Here is a 22,876-nt window from a genome sequence, read left to right on the forward strand (position 1 = left end):
GGACTCTTCAACATTGAAGAAATTGGGCTCCCCATTTGAAAGGGGGCTGGAGGTATAAGAACACAGAGTATCCTAAAGAGCAACCCTTCTTGAGTAGAAGAGTCCCACTTTCAGTGTGAAGGGAGGAAGGTTAAAATAGCTTCTCCCCATGTGAGAGAAAGTCAATTGCTCTAATATAGGGCACCTCATTCCAGCCTCAAAGACATTAATTTAATCTGATGACCTATTACTAGCACAAGTAATGAAAGTATGATTGTCAGCTTTGTAGACAGTAAACGTCTTTGAATAGCTATCATGATGCCCTTAGCGCCATCTATATGGCTTCAGTCTTGATAAATAATTTTCATGCGGACGACGCCACTAAAAGGAGCAGAGAGCCGTCACATACTATGCACTTTTTTTAAGGACCAGCAAAATGATAAATTTAGAGTTTGACTCACCATGTAAATTGTTAAATGAAGCAGAGGGCTGCCGAAGTTTTTTTTTTTCTCTCAGCAACTCTGAGAAATGTTCTTCCGCAACACTCCCTCTGCTGGTCATTCAATATAGTCTGCAAATGGAAAAGTCCACTGTTAGTCTATTAACAGAACTTGAATATTACCAAACTAATGCACCACAACAACAATCAGTTTTTGGTAAATGGTTATCAATCAGTACTATGACGTCTTTAACATGGTGAAAATACATAGCTCAGAAAGAATTCAAATCTCTATTTTATTTTCAACCTAGCATACCTTTCCCTCCTAAGCCTCCGTTGCTACCACTCTTTATACAACTTTAGCATCTATATTAGAATGTAGATAAAAATATCTAAGCGCTATCCAAGTGACAGCGTACCCTGCTCACTGCAATTCTTTTAGGTTAGAGTACGCCAATGACCATTAAGGGATCTGATATGTTTATGGAGGAAGGTTTATGCCACAGTTAGTGGTAATGAGAAAAACTATGAACCACAGATTCGGACATCTTCATTCTTGCACATCCCTATCAGTTAACCTATAGAGAACCTGAGAATATTGTGATCACCGACACCTTCAAACAAATAATTAAGTCTCAAATAATGCCCTTCTTTTGCTCGTCTCGGCATCTTTGCCTTTCTGCTGGCAGTCCTGGCTACCCTGCTACCCATTTCAATAACATGATAAATGTATCCTATTGCTGGCCCTCATGTCAGATGACATCCTGCTGTAGCTTTATGATGTCAGGGCACCATTTGACCAATCGTCATGGGTGACGATTACACAGAACATGGAGGCATTAGGAATTCCGCACTAGGTAACGCTCTGAAATTATGACTGCAGGCCAAGTAGGAGGTGTAATGGGAAAGGACTCTTCAACATTGAAGAAATTGGGCTCCCCATTTGAAAGGGGGCTGGAGGTACAAGAACACAGAGTATCCTAAAGAGCAACCCTTCTTGAGTAGAAGAGTCCCACTTTCAGTGTGAAGGGAGGAAGGTTAAAATAGCTTCTCCCCATGTGAGAGAAAGTCAATTGCTCTAATATAGGGCACCTCATTCCAGCCTCAAAGACATTAATTTAATCTGATGACCTATTACTAGCACAAGTAATGAAAGTATGATTGTCAGCTTTGTAGACAGTAAACGTCTTTGAATAGCTATCATGATGCCCTTAGCGCCATCTATATGGCTTCAGTCTTGATAAATAATTTTCATGCGGACGACGCCACTAAAAGGAGCAGAGAGCCGTCACATACTATGCACTTTTTTTAAGGACCAGCAAAATGATAAATTTAGAGTTTGACTCACCATGTAAATTGTTAAATGAAGCAGAGGGCTGCCGAAGTTTTTTTTTTTTCTCTCAGCAACTCTGAGAAATGTTCTTCTGCAACACTCCCTCTGCTGGTCATTCAATATAGTCTGCAAATGGAAAAGTCCACTGTTAGTCTATTAACAGAACTTGAATATTACCAAACTAATGCACCACAACCACAATCAGTTTTTGGTAAATGGTTATCAATCAGTACTTTGACGTCTGTAACATGGTAAAAATACATAGCTCAAAAAGAATTCAAATCTCTATTTTATTTTCAACCTAGCATACCTTTCCATCCTAAGCCTCCGTTGCTACCACTCTTTATACAACTTTAGCATCTATATTAGAATGTAGATAAAAATATCTAATTGCTATCCAAGTGACAGCGTACCCTGCTCACTGCAATTCTTTTAGGTTAGAGTACGCCAATGACCTTTAAGGGATCTGATAAGTTTATGGAGGAAGGTTTATGCTACAGTTAGTGGTAATGAGAAAAACTATGAACCACAGATTCGGACATCTTCATTCTTGCACATCCCTATCAGTTAACCTATAGAGAACCTGAGAATATTGCGATCACCGACACCTTCAAACAAATAATTAAGTCTCAAATAATGCCCTTCTTTTGCTCGTCTCGCCATCTTTGCCTTTCTGCTGGCAGTCCTGGCTACCCTGCTACCCATTTCAATAACATGATAAATGTATCCTATTGCTGGCCCTCATGTCAGATGACATCCTGCTGTAGCTTTATGATGTCAGGGCACCATTTGACCAATCGTCATGGGTGACAATTACACAGAACAAGGAGGCATTAGGAATTCCGCACTAGGTAACGCTCTGAAATTATGACTGCAGGCCAAGTAGGAGGTGTAATGGGAAAGGACTCTTCAACATTGAAGAAATTGGGCTCCCCATTTGAAAGGGGGCTGGAGGTATAAGAACACAGAGTATCCTAAAGAGCAACCCTTCTTGAGTATAAGAGTCCCACTTTCAGTGTGAAGGGAGGAAGGTTAAAATAGCTTCTCCCCATGTGAGAGAAAGTCAATTGCTCTAATATAGGACACCTCATTCCAGCCTTAAAGACATTAATTTAATCTGATGACCTATTACTAGCACAAGTAATGAAAGTATGATTGTCAGCCTTGTAGACAGTAAACGTCTTTGAATAGCTATCATGATGCCCTTAGCGCCATCTATATGGCTTCAGTCTTCATAAATAATTTTCATGCGAAGACGCCACTAAAAGGAGCAGAGAGCCGTCACATGCTATGCACTTTTTGTAAGGACCAGCAAAATGATAAATTTAGAGTTTGACTCACCTTGTAAATTGTTAAATGAAGCAGAGGGCTGCTGAAGTTTTTTTTCTCTCTCAGCAACTCGGATAAATTTTCTTCTGCAACACTCCCTCTGCTGGTCATTCAATATAGTCTGCAAATGGAAAAGTCCACTGTTAGTCTATTAACAGAACTTGAATATTACCAAACTAATGCACCACAACAACAATCAGTTTTTGGTAAATGGTTATCAATCAGTACTATGACGTCTGTAACATGGTGAAAATACATAGCTCAGAAAGAATTCAAATCTCTATTTTATTTTCAACCTAGCATACCTTTCCCTCCTAAGCCTCCGTTGCTACCACTCTTTATACAACTTTAGCATCTATATTAGAATGTAGATAAAAATATCTAATTGCTATCCAAGTGACATCGTACCCTGCTCACTGCAATTCTGTTAGGTTAGAGTACGCCAATGACCATTAAGGGATCTGATATGTTTATGGAGGAAGGTTTATGCTACAGTTAGTTGTAATGAGAAAAAGTATGAACCACAGATTCGGACATCTTCATTCTTGCACATCCCTATCAGTTAACCTATAGAGAACCTGAGAATATTGTGATCACCGACACCTTCAAACAAATAATTAAGTCTCAAATAATGCCCTTCTTTTGCTCGTCTCGCCATCTTTGCCTTTCTGCTGGCAGTCCTGGCTACCCTGCTACCCATTTCAATAACATGATAAATGTATCCTATTGCTGGCCCTCATGTCAGATGACATCCTGCTGTAGCTTTATGATGTCAGGGCACCATTTGACCAATCGTCATGGGTGACTATTACACAGAACATGGAGGCATTAGGAATTCCGCACTAGGTAACGCTCTGAAATTATGACTGCAGGCCAAGTAGGAGGTGTAATGGGAAAGGACTCTTCAACATTGAAGAAATTGGGCTCCCCATTTGAAAGGGGGCTGGAGGTACAAGAACACAGAGTATCCTAAAGAGCAACCCTTCTTGAGTAGAAGATTCCCACTTTCAGTGTGAAGGGAGGAAGGTTAAAATAGCTTCTCCCCATGTGAGAGAAAGTCAATTGCTCTAATATAGGGCACCTCATTCCAGCCTCAAAGACATTACTTTAATCTGATGACCTATTACTAGCACAAGTAATGAAAGTATGATTGTCAGCTTTGTAGACAGTAAACGTCTTTGAATAGCTATCATGATGCCCTTAGCGCCATCTATATGGCTTCAGTCTTGATAAATAATTTTCATGCGGACGACGCCACTAAAAGGAGCAGAGAGCCGTCACATACTATGCACTTTTTTTAAGGACCAGCAAAATGATAAATTTAGAGTTTGACTCACCATGTAAATTGTTAAATGAAGCAGAGGGCTGCCGAAGTTTTTTTATTTTTCTCTCAGCAACTCTGAGAAATGTTCTTCCGCAACACTCCCTCTGCTGGTCATTCAATATAGTCTGCAAATGGAAAAGTCCAAAGTTAGTCTATTAACAGAACTTGAATATTACCAAACTAATGCACCACAACCACAATCAGTTTTTGGTAAATGGTTATCAATCAGTACTATGACGTCTGTAACATGGTGAAAATACATAGCTCAGAAAGAATTCAAATCTCTATTTTATTTTCAACCTAGCATACCTTTCCCTCCTAAGCCTCCGTTGCTACCACTCTTTATACAACTTTAGCATCTATATTAGAATGTAGATAAAAATATCTAAGCGCTATCCAAGTGACAGCGTACCCTGCTCACTGCAATTCTTTTAGGTTAGAGTACGCCAATGACCATTGAGGGATCTGATATGTTTATGGAGGAAGGTTTATGCCACAGTTAGTGGTAATGAGAAAAACTATGAACCACAGATTCGGACATCTTCATTCTTGCACATCCCTATCAGTTAACCTATAGAGAACCTGAGAATATTGTGATCACCGACACCTTCAAACAAATAATTAAGTCTCAAATAATGCCCTTCTTTTGCTCGTCTCGCCATCTTTGCCTTTCTGCTGGCAGTCCTGGCTACCCTGCTACCCATTTCAATAACATGATAAATGTATCCTATTGCTGGCCCTCATGTCAGATGACATCCTGCTGTAGCTTTATGATGTCAGGGCACCATTTGACCAATCGTCATGGGTGACAATTACACAGAACAAGGAGGCATTAGGAATTCCGCACTAGGTAACGCTCTGAAATTATGACTGCAGGCCAAGTAGGAGGTGTAATGGGAAAGGACTCTTCAACATTGAAGAAATTGGGCTTCCCATTTGAAAGGGGGCTGGAGGTATAAGAACACAGAGTATCCTAAAGAGCAACCCTTCTTGAGTAGAAGAGTCCCACTTTCAGTGTGAAGGGAGGAAGGTTAAAATAGCTTCTCCCCATGTGAGAGAAAGTCAATTGCTCTAATATAGGGCACCTCATTCCAGCCTCAAAGACATTAATTTAATCTGATGACCTATTACTAGCACAAGTATTGAAAGTATGATTGTCAGCTTTGTAGACAGTAAACGTCTTTGAATAGCTATCATGATGCCCTTAGCGCCATCTATATGGCTTCAGTCTTGATAAATAATTTTCATGCGGACGACGCCACTAAAAGGAGCAGAGAGCCGTCGCATACTATGCACTTTTTTTAAGGACCAGCAAAATGATAAATTTAGAGTTTGACTCACCATGTAAATTGTTAAATGAAGCAGAGGGCTGCCGAAGTTTTTTTTTTTTCTCTCAGCAACTCTGAGAAATGTTCTTCTGCAACACTCCCTCTGCTGGTCATTCAATATAGTCTGCAAATGGAAAAGTCCACTGTTAGTCTATTAACAGAACTTGAATATTACCAAACTAATGCACCACAACCACAATCAGTTTTTGGTTTATGGTTATCAATCAGTACTTTGACGTCTGTAACATGGTAAAAATACATAGCTCAAAAAGAATTCAAATCTCTATTTTATTTTCAACCTAGCATACCTTTCCATCCTAAGCCTCCGTTGCTACCACTCTTTATACAACTTTAGCATCTATATTAGAATGTAGATAAAAATATCTAATTGCTATCCAAGTGACAGCGTACCCTGCTCACTGCAATTCTTTTAGGTTAGAGTACGCCAATGACCTTTAAGGGATCTGATAAGTTTATGGAGGAAGGTTTATGCTACAGTTAGTGGTAATGAGAAAAACTATGAACCACAGATTCGGACATCTTCATTCTTGCACATCCCTATCAGTTAACCTATAGAGAACCTGAGAATATTGCGATCACCGACACCTTCAAACAAATAATTAAGTCTCAAATAATGCCCTTCTTTTGCTCGTCTCGCCATCTTTGCCTTTCTGCTGGCAGTCCTGGCTACCCTGCTACCCATTTCAATAACATGATAAATGTATCCTATTGCTGGCCCTCATGTCAGATGACATCCTGCTGTAGCTTTATGATGTCAGGGCACCATTTGACCAATCGTCATGGGTGACAATTACACAGAACAAGGAGGCATTAGGAATTCCGCACTAGGTAACGCTCTGAAATTATGACTGCAGGCCAAGTAGGAGGTGTAATGGGAAAGGACTCTTCAACATTGAAGAAATTGGGCTCCCCATTTGAAAGGGGGCTGGAGGTATAAGAACACAGAGTATCCTAAAGAGCAACCCTTCTTGAGTATAAGAGTCCCACTTTCAGTGTGAAGGGAGGAAGGTTAAAATAGCTTCTCCCCATGTGAGAGAAAGTCAATTGCTCTAATATAGGACACCTCATTCCAGCCTCAAAGACATTAATTTAATCTGATGACCTATTACTAGCACAAGTAATGAAAGTATGATTGTCAGCCTTGTAGACAGTAAACGTCTTTGAATAGCTATCATGATGCCCTTAGCGCCATCTATATGGCTTCAGTCTTCATAAATAATTTTCATGCGAAGACGCCACTAAAAGGAGCAGAGAGCCGTCACATGCTATGCACTTTTTGTAAGGACCAGCAAAATGATAAATTTAGAGTTTGACTCACCTTGTAAATTGTTAAATGAAGCAGAGGACTGCTGAAGTTTTTTTTCTCTCTCAGCAACTCGGATAAATTTTCTTCTGCAACACTCCCTCTGCTGGTCATTCAATATAGTCTGCAAATGGAAAAGTCCACTGTTAGTCTACTAACAGAACTTGAATATTACCAAACTAATGCACCACAACAACAATCAGTTTTTGGTAAATGGTTATCAATCAGTACTATGACGTCTGTAACATGGTGAAAATACATAGCTCAGAAAGAATTCAAATCTCTATTTTATTTTCAACCTAGCATACCTTTCCCTCCTAAGCCTCCGTTGCTACCACTCTTTATACAACTTTAGCATCTATATTAGAATGTAGATAAAAATATCTAATTGCTATCCAAGTGACAGCGTACCCTGCTCACTGCAATTCTTTTAGGTTAGAGTACGCCAATGACCATTAAGGGATCTGATATGTTTATGGAGGAAGGTTTATGCTACAGTTAGTTGTAATGAGAAAAAGTATGAACCACAGATTCGGACATCTTCATTCTTGCACATCCCTATCAGTTAACCTATAGAGAACCTGAGAATATTGTGATCACCGACACCTTCAAACAAATAATTAAGTCTCAAATAATGCCCTTCTTTTGCTCGTCTCGCCATCTTTGCCTTTCTGCTGGCAGTCCTGGCTACCCTGCTACCCATTTCAATAACATGATAAATGTATCCTATTGCTGGCCCTCATGTCAGATGACATCCTGCTGTAGCTTTATGATGTCAGGGCACCATTTGACCAATCGTCATGGGTGACAATTACACAGAACATGGAGGCATTAGGAATTCCGCACTAGGTAACGCTCTGAAATTATGACTGCAGGCCAAGTAGGAGGTGTAATGGGAAAGGACTCTTCAACATTGAAGAAATTGGGCTCCCCATTTGAAAGGGGGCTGGAGGTACAAGAACACAGAGTATCCTAAAGAGCAACCCTTCTTGAGTAGAAGAGTCCCACTTTCAGTGTGAAGGGAGGAAGGTTAAAATAGCTTCTCCCCATGTGAGAGAAAGTCAATTGCTCTAATATAGGGCACCTCATTCCAGCCTCAAAGACATTAATTTAATCTGATGACCTATTACTAGCACAAGTAATGAAAGTATGATTGTCAGCTTTGTAGACAGTAAACGTCTTTGAATAGCTATCATGATGCCCTTAGCGCCATCTATATGGCTTCAGTCTTGATAAATAATTTTCATGCGGACGACGCCACTAAAAGGAGCAGAGAGCTGTCACATACTATGCACTTTTTTTAAGGACCAGCAAAATGATAAATTTAGAGTTTGACTCACCATGTAAATTGTTAAATGAAGCAGAGGGCTGCCGAAGTTTTTTTTTTTTCTCTCAGCAACTCTGAGAAATGTTCTTCTGCAACACTCCCTCTGCTGGTCATTCAATATAGTCTGCAAATGGAACAGTCCACTGTTAGTCTATTAATAGAACTTGAATATTACCAAACTAATGCACCACAACCACAATCAGTTTTTGGTAAATGGTTATCAATCAGTACTTTGACGTCTGTAACATGATAAAAATACATAGCTCAAAAAGAATTCAAATCTCTATTTTATTTTCAACCTAGCATACCTTTCCATCCTAAGCCTCCGTTGCTACCACTCTTTATACAACTTTAGCATCTATATTAGAATGTAGATAAAAATATCTAATTGCTATCCAAGTGACAGCGTACCCTGCTCACTGCAATTCTTTTAGGTTAGAGTACGCCAATGACCTTTAAGGGATCTGATAAGTTTATGGAGGAAGGTTTATGCTACAGTTAGTGGTAATGAGAAAAACTATGAACCACAGATTCGGACATCTTCATTCTTGCACATCCCTATCAGTTAACCTATAGAGAACCTGAGAATATTGCGATCACCGACACCTTCAAACAAATAATTAAGTCTCAAATAATGCCCTTCTTTTGCTCGTCTCGCCATCTTTGCCTTTCTGCTGGCAGTCCTGGCTACCCTGCTACCCATTTCAATAACATGATAAATGTATCCTATTGCTGGCCCTCATGTCAGATGACATCCTGCTGTAGCTTTATGATGTCAGGGCACCATTTGACCAATCGTCATGGGTGACAATTACACAGAACAAGGAGGCATTAGGAATTCCGCACTAGGTAACGCTCTGAAATTATGACTGCAGGCCAAGTAGGAGGTGTAATGGGAAAGGACTCTTCAACATTGAAGAAATTGGGCTCCCCATTTGAAAGGGGGCTGGAGGTATAAGAACACAGAGTATCCTAAAGAGCAACCCTTCTTGAGTATAAGAGTCCCACTTTCAGTGTGAAGGGAGGAAGGTTAAAATAGCTTCTCCCCATGTGAGAGAAAGTCAATTGCTCTAATATAGGACACCTCATTCCAGCCTCAAAGACATTAATTTAATCTGATGACCTATTACTAGCACAAGTAATGAAAGTATGATTGTCAGCCTTGTAGACAGTAAACGTCTTTGAATAGCTATCATGATGCCCTTAGCGCCATCTATATGGCTTCAGTCTTCATAAATAATTTTCATGCGAAGACGCCACTAAAAGGAGCAGAGAGCCGTCACATGCTATGCACTTTTTGTAAGGACCAGCAAAATGATAAATTTAGAGTTTGACTCACCTTGTAAATTGTTAAATGAAGCAGAGGACTGCTGAAGTTTTTTTTCTCTCTCAGCAACTCGGATAAATTTTCTTCTGCAACACTCCCTCTGCTGGTCATTCAATATAGTCTGCAAATGGAAAAGTCCACTGTTAGTCTATTAACAGAACTTGAATATTACCAAACTAATGCACCACAACAACAATCAGTTTTTGGTAAATGGTTATCAATCAGTACTATGACGTCTGTAACATGGTGAAAATACATAGCTCAGAAAGAATTCAAATCTCTATTTTATTTTCAACCTAGCATACCTTTCCCTCCTAAGCCTCCGTTGCTACCACTCTTTATACAACTTTAGCATCTATATTAGAATGTAGATAAAAATATCTAATTGCTATCCAAGTGACAGCGTACCCTGCTCACTGCAATTCTTTTAGGTTAGAGTACGCCAATGACCATTAAGGGATCTGATATGTTTATGGAGGAAGGTTTATGCTACAGTTAGTTGTAATGAGAAAAAGTATGAACCACAGATTCGGACATCTTCATTCTTGCACATCCCTATCAGTTAACCTATAGAGAACCTGAGAATATTGTGATCACCGACACCTTCAAACAAATAATTAAGTCTCAAATAATGCCCTTCTTTTGCTCGTCTCGCCATCTTTGCCTTTCTGCTGGCAGTCCTGGCTACCCTGCTACCCATTTCAATAACATGATAAATGTATCCTATTGCTGGCCCTCATGTCAGATGACATCCTGCTGTAGCTTTATGATGTCAGGGCACCATTTGACCAATCGTCATGGGTGACAATTACACAGAACATGGAGGCATTAGGAATTCCGCACTAGGTAACGCTCTGAAATTATGACTGCAGGCCAAGTAGGAGGTGTAATGGGAAAGGACTCTTCAACATTGAAGAAATTGGGCTCCCCATTTGAAAGGGGGCTGGAGGTACAAGAACACAGAGTATCCTAAAGAGCAACCCTTCTTGAGTAGAAGAGTCCCACTTTCAGTGTGAAGGGAGGAAGGTTAAAATAGCTTCTCCCCATGTGAGAGAAAGTCAATTGCTCTAATATAGGGCACCTCATTCCAGCCTCAAAGACATTAATTTAATCTGATGACCTATTACTAGCACAAGTAATGAAAGTATGATTGTCAGCTTTGTAGACAGTAAACGTCTTTGAATAGCTATCATGATGCCCTTAGCGCCATCTATATGGCTTCAGTCTTGATAAATAATTTTCATGCGGACGACGCCACTAAAAGGAGCAGAGAGCTGTCACATACTATGCACTTTTTTTAAGGACCAGCAAAATGATAAATTTAGAGTTTGACTCACCATGTAAATTGTTAAATGAAGCAGAGGGCTGCCGAAGTTTTTTTTTTTTCTCTCAGCAACTCTGAGAAATGTTCTTCTGCAACACTCCCTCTGCTGGTCATTCAATATAGTCTGCAAATGGAAAAGTCCACTGTTAGTCTATTAATAGAACTTGAATATTACCAAACTAATGCACCACAACCACAATCAGTTTTTGGTAAATGGTTATCAATCAGTACTTTGACGTCTGTAACATGATAAAAATACATAGCTCAAAAAGAATTCAAATCTCTATTTTATTTTCAACCTAGCATACCTTTCCATCCTAAGCCTCCGTTGCTACCACTCTTTATACAACTTTAGCATCTATATTAGAATGTAGATAAAAATATCTAATTGCTATCCAAGTGACAGCGTACCCTGCTCACTGCAATTCTTTTAGGTTAGAGTACGCCAATGACCTTTAAGGGATCTGATAAGTTTATGGAGGAAGGTTTATGCTACAGTTAGTGGTAATGAGAAAAACTATGAACCACAGATTCGGACATCTTCATTCTTGCACATCCCTATCAGTTAACCTATAGAGAACCTGAGAATATTGCGATCACCGACACCTTCAAACAAATAATTAAGTCTCAAATAATGCCCTTCTTTTGCTCGTCTCGCCATCTTTGCCTTTCTGCTGGCAGTCCTGGCTACCCTGCTACCCATTTCAATAACATGATAAATGTATCCTATTGCTGGCCCTCATGTCAGATGACATCCTGCTGTAGCTTTATGATGTCAGGGCACCATTTGACCAATCGTCATGGGTGACAATTACACAGAACATGGAGGCATTAGGAATTCCGCACTAGGTAACGCTCTGAAATTATGACTGCAGGCCAAGTAGGAGGTGTAATGGGAAAGGACTCTTCAACTTTGAAGAAATTGGGCTCCCCATTTGAAAGGGGGCTGGAGGTACAAGAACACAGAGTATCCTAAAGAGCAACCCTTCTTGAGTAGAAGAGTCCCACTTTCAGTGTGAAGGGAGGAAGGTTAAAATAGCTTCTCCCCATGTGAGAGAAAGTCAATTGCTCTAATATAGGGCACCTCATTCCAGCCTCAAAGACATTAATTTAATCTGATGACCTATTACTAGCACAAGTAATGAAAGTATGATTGTCAGCTTTGTAGACAGTAAACGTCTTTGAATAGCTATCATGATGCCCTTAGCGCCATCTATATGGCTTCAGTCTTGATAAATAATTTTCATGCGGACGACGCCACTAAAAGGAGCAGAGAGCCGTCACATACTATGCACTTTTTTTAAGGACCAGCAAAATGATAAATTTAGAGTTTGACTCACCATGTAAATTGTTAAATGAAGCAGAGGGCTGCCGAAGTTTTTTTTTTTCTCTCAGCAACTCTGAGAAATGTTCTTCCGCAACACTCCCTCTGCTGGTCATTCAATATAGTCTGCAAATGGAAAAGTCCAAAGTTAGTCTATTAACAGAACTTGAATATTACCAAACTAATGCACCACAACAACAATCAGTTTTTGGTAAATGGTTATCAGTCAGTACTATGACGTCTTTAACATGGTGAAAATACATAGCTCAGAAAGAATTCAAATCTCTATTTTATTTTCAACCTAGCATACCTTTCCCTCCTAAGCCTCCGTTGCTACCACTCTTTATACAACTTTAGCATCTATATTAGAATGTAGATAAAAATATCTAAGCGCTATCCAAGTGACAGCGTACCCTGCTCACTGCAATTCTTTTAGGTTAGAGTACGCCAATGACCATTAAGGGATCTGATATGATTATGGAGGAAGGTTTATGCCACAGTTAGTGGTAATGAGAAAAACTATGAACCACAGATTCGGACATCTTCATTCTTGCACATCCCTATCAGTTAACCTATAGAGAACCTGAGAATATTGCGATCACCGACACCTTCAAACAAATAATTAAGTCTCAAATAATGCCCTTCTTTTGCTCGTCTCGCCATCTTTGCCTTTCTGCTGGCAGTCCTGGCTACCCTGCTACCCATTTCAATAACATGATAAATGTATCCTATTGCTGGCCCTCATGTCAGATGACATCCTGCTGTAGCTTTATGATGTCAGGGCACCATTTGACCAATCGTCATGGGTGACAATTACACAGAACAAGGAGGCATTAGGAATTCCGCACTAGGTAACGCTCTGAAATTATGACTGCAGGCCAAGTAGGAGGTGTAATGGGAAAGGACTTGTGAGAAGTTGGCCTGGTATATAATGCTCACTAGTTCTAGTGATCACTTTGTACCATGCCAAGCAACCCCTATGATGATGGTTGTAATTCAACCTTGTAGACCAGTTATCCTAGTGGTAACGTGGACAAAGCAGTCTTAGGCTAAACTCTGAAAGGCATGTGAAGCCAGCTGTTATACCATACACAACCCCCTTGAATACCAAATGAAAGGGACACCACACAGATATATATTGAAAATATATATTGATTTATTAACTATTAAAATCCCCTGGACTCTTTATGAGCACAGAAGCACAAGCGTTAAATCACAAGACAGTTTAAAATACACAAAAGTTGCACAATATGGATGAGCCCTAGGGGCCACCTAAACCATATACTAAATAAGTGGTATAAGGGATACCAGGAGGAAAGTGAAGAGGCCTAGGGCCTGGGGAATCGCTGGAGCTATTCGAGACTGGAAATAACTAAGTCGGGAAAGGCCCACGGGACTCGGGTGCAGTGTTCAAAGTGCACGCACTTCTCAATACAAAGTCTATGGTGCGTAAAAAGCACAAAGTTAGAAAGTTAGGAACCTTCCGAGTGACCTACGGAGCTGAAACTTAAAACACAGGCCCTTGGGATGTGTACCAGTGCAGGAGCACCGGCGGAGCTGAGTTACCTCACCCACAGGAAGCGGGTGCACAGGGTCGAAGATGTGTCGGGTTTCGTCACGCTGGTCGATGGTGCTTGGAGCAGGAGATGCTGCAGGCGGCTCGATGAGAAGAGTTCCGGTGGATCCAAGGGTGGATCTGAAGAGTTGAAGACCTGAAAGCAGAGGGGACAGTGTTCAAAGTCACTAGCCAGTGACTACCGTGGAACCAGATTGGAACCAGGCGATGTCGGGTGCAAACAGGCGTTGTCGGGTAGCTTCTTTCTGCAGCCACGTGGATACCCGGGGTCGAGGACGTCCAGGAGTCGGTCACGAGCTGTCCCACGTAGGCTTCTCGCTGTTGGCGGTGTCGGCGACCTGATCGGAGCAAACAGGCCTTGGCAAATGCAAGCCACGCAGAAGTTGAAAGATGCTGTTCACTCGGACCAGCAAGGTCAGAGCGAGTGCTCCTTTTCACAGGAGCTTGGGTAGGTCTGGAGCAACCAGACCTGCTGTTTAAATCTTCGGGTTCGTCGCCAAGATGGCCGCTGGCCGCGTGGCTAGTGGCCGGGATGGCGCGTCGAGTGGCACAGTGCAAAAGGGCCCCACGCAGATCGTGGAGATGCTGGGGGGCTGATCTTCGGTGCAAGGGCTGCTCGGTGGTGGGGGTTCTCAGTCCCCAAAGCACAACGTCGAGGATGCCTCAGAAGCTGCGCAGTCAGCTTTACGAGTGTCTTCCAAGAGGTCCGGTCCCACGTCACTCGGTGCCTCCACGGGTCCCTTCTTTGCAGGGACTGTGGATCGGGCTCTGAGAGGTCTGGGAATCTGGTTCTTGTCGGGCTCTGGGCTCGGGCTCCGGCGGGAGGCGGCGGCAAAGCAGACGTCGAGTTGCTGGTTGGTACCTGTGTTCACAGGGTGGTCACTCCTTGGCCACAAGGGAGATTCTTCTTCAGTCTTCTGTGCAGCAGAATGTCGAAGTCCAGTCTTCTTCTTAGTTTAAGTTGATTTCGGGATGATCTGCTGTGCAATGGCACTGCTCCCCCTCTTATTCCCAAACTGGGGGTGGATCACCTACTAGGTCCCTCCTCTGGGTGGAACCAGGAAGGGGGGCGGTTACACCCCCTTTCCTTTGTCCAGCTCCGCGCCAGGACTGGGGCTGGAAGGCCCCAGAACCGGTTTGGACTGGCCTATGCACGGGGACACCTTGTGTGCCCCGGGCATGTCTGATTCTTTTCAGCCCTGTCCTACCTAATACACAAAATCCTGTCTGGGGTGGTGCTCGCACCTCCCAAGGCAGGAAACCCTTTGTCCAGGCCACCATCTGCCGAGTTTCGGTCAGCAGCAGGAGGCCAGACTTGTGTCTGTGGTGGCAGCGTCCATTTTGTGAAGCTGAGGCTCTGTTTAACTTTAACCGGGGTTAAGGCTACGCACATGTCGTGTCCCTCTAGAAGGGTGGAATGCTATCCCCGTCGCCAGAATTGGCGAGGGGATAGTATTCCAATTCGTATGACACCTTACTCGACATGTTTTGATAAAGCCAAACCAAAGATAGCATTTAACCGCGAGGATTATAATGCACTTAAGAGTATATGGTATGGCAATATCCCGGAACGGCTTAGGGAGTTGTTCCCGACAGCTGCAGACAGGCTCAGCTCATGCCAGAGCACCATCTCACATATTTCCAAGCACTCTGCCTCCAGGATTGATGAGGCCTTCCATAGGAGTGGCTGATAGGAACATATGTGTCCAGTTTAGGGTTAGGCACAGACATACTGTACCTAAGTAAGAGGTGGTTACACCGACTTACCCCAGCTGAGTGATCAGCCAGTTGTGTCAAATATGGAGGCCAGGCCAGGGGTGGCACAATACGTGCTGCAGCCCCTGGTAGGCCTTGGATACACCTATGCCCTGGGCACCTAGGGTGCACTAGTACAGGGGCTCATAAGGTGAACCAGTTCCAATTCGTAATGCACCTAAAGTGCATTGGCATTAATTTAGAGAGAGAACAGCAGGCTGTGGGTCTGATTAGCAGGCCCACAGCCACATTAAGTCAGAAACCAGTGAAGCAAAAAGCAAAAATTTGGGGTGACCATAGGATAGCAGACCCTACTCTCCTACATAACCCCCCCCCAAACGCAGGGACATTAGACTAACCTTGACCAGTTGTGTCTTCATGTTCTAAGTGGAAGTACCTGGAGAGACCATCTGCGTTGCCATGGTCAGTCCCTGGGCGGTGCTCCACTGTAAAGTCCATCCCCTGTAGGGAAATGGACCACCTGAGTAGTTTGGGGTTTTCACCCTTCATCTGATTAAGCCATAGGAGGGGCTTATGGTCGGTCTGAATCTTGAAGTGAGTGCCAAATAAGTATGGTCTCAACTTCTTCAGGGCCCACACCACAGCAAAGGCCTCCCTCTCTATAGCTGACCAACGTTTCTCTCTGGGGGTCAGCCTTCTGCTAATGAAAGCAATGGGCTGGTCCTGGCCATCTACATTAAGCTGTGAAAGCACTGCTCCCACTCCCAACTCAGAAGCATCTGTTTGGACAATGAACTCTCTTGAGTAGTCAGGACTCTTCAGGATAGGTGCAGAGCACATGGCCTTCTTCAGGTCATCAAATGCCTTTTGACAGATTTCTGTCCACTGAACCTTTTTGGGCATCTTCTTGGATGTCAGATCATTAAGAGGAGTCACAATGGACCCATAGTTCTTAACAAACTTCCTGTAGTACCCAGTCAGGCCCAAGAAAGCTCTGACCTGAGTCTGGGTAGTTGGAGGGGACCAGTCCTTGATGGTCTGGATCTTACTCTCCAGTGGTTGAACTTGGCCTCCACCTACAAGGTGGCCCAGGTATACAACCTTGCTCTGCCCTATCTGGCACTTTGTTGCCTTGATAGTGAGGCCTGCCTTCTGCAGAGCCTCAAGCACTTCCTTCAGGTGGATCAGGTGATCCTCCCAGGTGGAGCTAAAGACAGCAATATCGTCCAGATAAGCTGCACAAAAGTCATCCAACCCAGTGAGGACTTGGTTCACCAACCTTTGGAAGGTGGCAGGTGCATTTTTCAAACCAAAGGGCATCACCACAAACTGATAATGCCCACTAGGGGTAGAAAATGCTGTCTTGGCTTTAGACTCCTCAGCTAACCTGATTTGCCAGTAGCCAGCTGTCAAGTCAAAGGTGCTCAAATATTTGGCAGAAGCCAACTTGTCAATGAGCTCATCTGCCCTTGGAATAGGGTGTGCATCTGTCCTGGTGACAGCATTGAGTCCTCTGTAATCCACACAGAACCTCATCTCTCTCTTGCCATCTTTGGTGTGAGGTTTGGGGACCAGAACCACTGGGCTAGCCCAGGGGCTCTCTGAAGGCTCAATGACACCTAATTCCAGCATCTTTTGCACCTCAGTCTTTATACAGTCCCTGACGTGGTCAGGTTGCCTGTAAATTTTGCTCTTTACAGGAAGACTGTCACCAGTGTCCACCACATGTGTACACCAGTTAGTCTGACTGGGTGTCAATGAGAACATATGCCTGTATGCCTGTAGAACTTGTCTGCAGTCATGTTGCTGATGTTCAGTGAGGCTGCCACCTAAGGCCACACCATCAACTGAGCCATCCTCAGGGTTCTGAGTGAGCAGGTCTGGGAGAGGGTCACTCTCTTCCTCCTGTCCCTCATCTGTAGCCATGAGCAAGCCCATGTCTGCCCTGCTGACATATGCCTTCAATCTGTTCACATGGAGCACCCTGTGGGGGCTCCTGGGAGTTCCTAGGTCCACCAAGTAGGTAACCTCTCCCTCCTTTTCCAGAATTGTATGGGGTCCAGACCATTTGTCTTGGAGTGCTGCTGGGGCCACTGGCTCCAACACCCATACCTTCTGTCCAGGCTGAAATTCAACAAGGACAGCCTTTTGGTCATGCCAAGCTTTTTGTAATTCTTGGCTAGCCTCAAGGTTTTTGGATGCCTTTTCCATGTACTCTGCCATCCTGGAGCGGAGACCAAGTACATAGTCCACTATGTCCTGTTTAGGCTTTTTGAGAGGTAACTCCCATCCTTCCTTCACAAGACACAGGGGTCCTCTTACAGGGTGCCCAAACAACAATTCAAAGGGGCTGAAGCCAACCCCCTTTTGAGGGACCTCTCTGTAAGCGAACAAAAGGCAGGGCAGAAGGATGTCCCATCTTCGCCTGAGCTTTTCAGGTAATCCTTTAATCATGCCCTTTAGGGTCTTGTTAAATCTCTCAACAAGCCCATTGCATTGTGGGTGATAAGGAGTGGTGAACTTGTAGTTTACACCACATTCCTTCCACATAGCTGTCAAATATCCAGACATGAAGTTGGTACCTCTATCTGATATTACCTCCTTAGGAAACCCCACTCTGGAGAAAACTCCAAGTAAGGCCCTGGCCACAACAGGAGCTGTTGTGGTCCTAAGGGGAATTGCCTCTGGGTACCTGGTGGCATGATCCACTACCACCAGTATGAATCTGTGCCCAGATGCTGTAGGGGGATCCATTGGACCAACAATATCAATCCCCACTCTCTCAAAGGGAACCCCCACCACAGGTAGTGGTATCAGGGGGGCCTTTGTTGTTCCACCTGCTTTACCACTGGCTTGGCAGGTTTCACAGGAGCGACAAAACTCCTTGGTGTCTTCAGACATGTGAGGCCAGTGAAAGTGAGGGACAAGCCTGTCCCAAGTCTTGTTCTGGCCTAGGTGTCCTGCTAAAGGAATATCATGGGCCAAGGTGAGTAGGAAGCCCCTAAATTGCAGAGGTATAACCAACCTCCTGGTAGCACCAGGCTTGGGGTCTCTAGCCTCTGAATAAAGGAGTCCATCGTCCCAATATACTTTATGGGCACCTTGAGCATTCCCAGCAGCCTCAGCAGCAGCCTGCTGTCTGAGGGGTTCAAGAGAAGGACAGGTTAACTGAGCCTGCCCCAAGTCTGCCCTAGAAGGTCCCCCTGTCCCCAGAAACTCAACCTGATCAGGTTCAAGTTCTTCAGGGACAGTTCCTTCAGGGGTCTCTAGATCAGTTTCCTGTGAAGCCTGATCCTCACTTGTAGGCAGTTGGGAAGGCACAGCCTTAACCCTCCTGTTCTTCTTCTTGGGAGGTACTTGGTCCATTGTTCCAGGATCCAAGACCTGAGGTTCAGAGAGGCACTTTTTGGCCTGTGACCTGGTCACAGCAAGGACATGTGATGATATCCCTAACATCTCTGCATGAGTCCTGTACTCAACTTCTGACCATAGAGAGTTCTCCAGGTCATTGCCCAACAAACATTCTACTGGGAGATCAGCACTAACCACAACTTTCTTTAGGCCAGTTACCCCTCCCCAGGAAAAGTTAACAAGTGCCACACTATGTGTAGTAGTGACATTGCTGGCATTGGTCACCAGGTAATCATCGCCTGGCATGTATTGTCCAGGGTCCACAAAGTTAGGTGTCACCATAGTGACACTGGCACATGTGTCCCTGTAAGCTTGAGCCACTTTGTTGTTAATCAAAGGTGTCTGTCTGTATTTGCCCAGGTTACTGGGACTTATGTCAGGGGTCAAATCTATGTCCCCTTCACAAACCAGAACAGCCTGTGTAAGGGTTCTGACTAGGTCAGAATCTCCTTCAGTTCCCAAAGTGATTCCCACTAAACCCTTGGCTTGAGGACCAACACTGCTAACTGTACTAGTGGGTGCAGGTGCCTTAGGGGCTGCAGTGTTGGGGGCTCCACCCTTTTTACACTCACTTGTCCAGTGAGAGGTGTTCTTACAAGTTTTACACCAGGGTTTCTTCTGACCTTCTTTCTTCTTCTTCTTGGAAGTTTGGGACCCACCCTCTGTCTCAGTTTGGGGCCCTGTTGAAGACTTCTGGTCTTTAGCTTTCTGCTCCCCACCCTTCTGGTCTGTTTTCTTCTGGTCACCACCCTGGTTCTGGTTCTGGTTCTTTTGCTTAACTCTGGTTCTTACCCATTTATCTGCCCTCTTTCCCAATTCTTGGGGAGAGGTCAAATCTGAGTCAACCAAATGTTGATGCAACTGCTGGTTCTGACAATTATTTAAAATTTGTTCTCTCATCAGCAAATTGTACAATCCTTCATAGTCTGTAACCTTGCTTCCCAGCAACCATCCCTCCAGAGCCTTAGTGGCACACTCAACAAATTCAGACCAGTCCTGAGTCTGTGTCTTCTGGGTATCTCTGAACATTAACCTGTACTGTTCAGTGGTTAAGCCTAACCCATCAATCAGAGCACTCTTCAGGACCAGGTAGTTTCTAGAATCCCCATCACTAACTGTGAGGAGTCTGTCTCGGCCTCTACCTTCAAAGGAGAGCCACAAGATTGCTGCCCACTGCTCCTGAGGGATCTGCTGTACTCTGCAGGCTCTCTCCATTGCAGTGATCCATTTATGGATGTCATCCCCAGCTTTGTAGGGGGGCACAATCTTACTCAGGTTTCTATTATCAAAAGACCTGTCTTTATCCTTGTGGATATTGCTGCCACCAGTGGGTTCTATTACCCCACTCTCTCTAGGCTGTCTTGCTCTAGCAAGTTTCTCCTTAGCCAGGGCAACCTCTAACTCTTGCCTCTGGATCCTAAGCTCAGCCTCTCTCATCTTGGCCTCATGTTCCCTTCTCTGAGGGCTAGTCATCTCCTTTCTGGAGTGACCATGAGAGCCTCTAGAGACATGGGAGGTGTTGGATTCACCTGAGTGATGCCTTCTCCTCCTATGGCCCTGGTTAAGTCCACCTGGGGGTCTGAATGGGTTGTTACCTGATTCATTCCCAAGTTGACTTAAGTTAGCCTGGTTCAGTCTACTGACCAGCACCTGACTATCTCTGTCATCATCTGACTCACTGCTTTCCACCTCCTCCTCCTCTTCTTCTTCTTCCTCTTCATCTACCTGAGGAGCTCCAGTGGTGGAGGCTTCCTCATCTACTAGGATGATAGGGGTAGGGGTGTCTACAGTGTCATCCTCTGAAGGATGGCCTCCTTCAGCATTCCCTGTGGGGTTTGCTTTAGAGGTCTTTAGAGCCTCAGACTGATCCAAGAGCTCTCTTAGGTGGTCTGTAGTAGGGGTAGGCCCTGTCTTCAGACCCCTTAAGACACAAAGCTGTCTTAATTCCTTAAAAGGAAAAATAGCAAACTGGGATGGTGCCCTTGGAGGGTCACTCTCAACAGGAGTAAGTCCACTGGACCCCTCTGTTCCAGACATTGCTCTAGTGTGGGTGGATGTGTTGCAATCTACCTACACTGGTGTTTACCTACTAAACCTATCTAGTAGTTGTAGCTAGGGTGTGCTACTCCCTTTGCTCTACAACAACTAAGTTCAGTAGAACTTAAGTATACTAGTCTTGTTTTATATGTACCTAGCAGGTACCTGTATGATCTTTCAAATGATAATCTCAAAGATTGTAATGGTAAAACAACAGCAAGCTCAGATCCCAATCCGCTGCTCACCAATGTGAGAAGTTGGCCTGGTATATAATGCTCACTAGTTCTAGTGATCACTTTGTACCATGCCAAGCAACCCCTATGATGATGGTTGTAATTCAACCTTGTAGACCAGTTATCCTAGTGGTAACGTGGACAAAGCAGTCTTAGGCTAAACTCTGAAAGGCATGTGAAGCCAGCTGTTATACCATACACAACCCCCTTGAATACCAAATGAAAGGGACACCACACAGATATATATTGAAAATATATATTGATTTATTAACTATTAAAATCCCCTGGACTCTTTATGAGCACAGAAGCACAAGCGTTAAATCACAAGACAGTTTAAAATACACAAAAGTTGCACAATATGGATGAGCCCTAGGGGCCACCTAAACCATATACTAAATAAGTGGTATAAGGGATACCAGGAGGAAAGTGAAGAGGCCTAGGGCCTGGGGAATCGCTGGAGCTATTCGAGACTGGAAATAACTAAGTCGGGAAAGGCCCACGGGACTCGGGTGCAGTGTTCAAAGTGCACGCACTTCTCAATACAAAGTCTATGGTGCGTAAAAAGCACAAAGTTAGAAAGTTAGGAACCTTCCGAGTGACCTACGGAGCTGAAACTTAAAACACAGGCCCTTGGGATGTGTACCAGTGCAGGAGCACCGGCGGAGCTGAGTTACCTCACCCACAGGAAGCGGGTGCACAGGGTCGAAGATGTGTCGGGTTTCGTCACGCTGGTCGATGGTGCTTGGAGCAGGAGATGCTGCAGGCGGCTCGATGAGAAGAGTTCCGGTGGATCCAAGGGTGGATCTGAAGAGTTGAAGACCTGAAAGCAGAGGGGACAGTGTTCAAAGTCACTAGCCAGTGACTACCGTGGAACCAGATTGGAACCAGGCGATGTCGGGTGCAAACAGGCGTTGTCGGGTAGCTTCTTTCTGCAGCCACGTGGATACCCGGGGTCGAGGACGTCCAGGAGTCGGTCACGAGCTGTCCCACGTAGGCTTCTCGCTGTTGGCGGTGTCGGCGACCTGATCGGAGCAAACAGGCCTTGGCAAATGCAAGCCACGCAGAAGTTGAAAGATGCTGTTCACTCGGACCAGCAAGGTCAGAGCGAGTGCTCCTTTTCACAGGAGCTTGGGTAGGTCTGGAGCAACCAGACCTGCTGTTTAAATCTTCGGGTTCGTCGCCAAGATGGCCGCTGGCCGCGTGGCTAGTGGCCGGGATGGCGCGTCGAGTGGCACAGTGCAAAAGGGCCCCACGCAGATCGTGGAGATGCTGGGGGGCTGATCTTCGGTGCAAGGGCTGCTCGGTGGTGGGGGTTCTCAGTCCCCAAAGCACAACGTCGAGGATGCCTCAGAAGCTGCGCAGTCAGCTTTACGAGTGTCTTCCAAGAGGTCCGGTCCCACGTCACTCGGTGCCTCCACGGGTCCCTTCTTTGCAGGGACTGTGGATCGGGCTCTGAGAGGTCTGGGAATCTGGTTCTTGTCGGGCTCTGGGCTCGGGCTCCGGCGGGAGGCGGCGGCAAAGCAGACGTCGAGTTGCTGGTTGGTA

At 44.4% G+C, this 22,876-nt stretch overlaps 1 protein-coding gene across 1 annotated transcript in view; it reads right to left on the reverse strand.

Moving 5' to 3' along the window:
* Positions 1-440: 440 nt before the first annotated feature.
* LOC147688655 (uncharacterized) overlaps positions 441-22,876 on the reverse strand; it is a 36,115-nt gene continuing 13,679 nt past the window's right edge. Inside the window, exons 11-20 of the mRNA XM_086939959.1 lie at positions 12,375-12,484; positions 11,048-11,158; positions 9,723-9,831; positions 8,397-8,507; positions 7,072-7,180; positions 5,746-5,856; positions 4,418-4,529; positions 3,093-3,201; positions 1,767-1,877; positions 441-550 (exon numbers count right to left, since the gene is read on the reverse strand). Of these exons, the coding sequence (XP_086796085.1) occupies positions 12,471-12,484 (14 nt within the window). The 3' untranslated portion in view covers positions 441-550; positions 1,767-1,877; positions 3,093-3,201; ... (5 more) ...; positions 11,048-11,158; positions 12,375-12,470. The remainder of the gene's footprint in view (positions 551-1,766; positions 1,878-3,092; positions 3,202-4,417; positions 4,530-5,745; positions 5,857-7,071; positions 7,181-8,396; positions 8,508-9,722; positions 9,832-11,047; positions 11,159-12,374; positions 12,485-22,876) is intronic.

The sequence above is a fragment of the Lissotriton vulgaris genome, chromosome 10 (genome assembly GCF_964263255.1).
Source record: "Lissotriton vulgaris chromosome 10, aLisVul1.2, whole genome shotgun sequence".
NCBI classification, from domain to species: Eukaryota; Metazoa; Chordata; class Amphibia; order Caudata; family Salamandridae; genus Lissotriton; species Lissotriton vulgaris.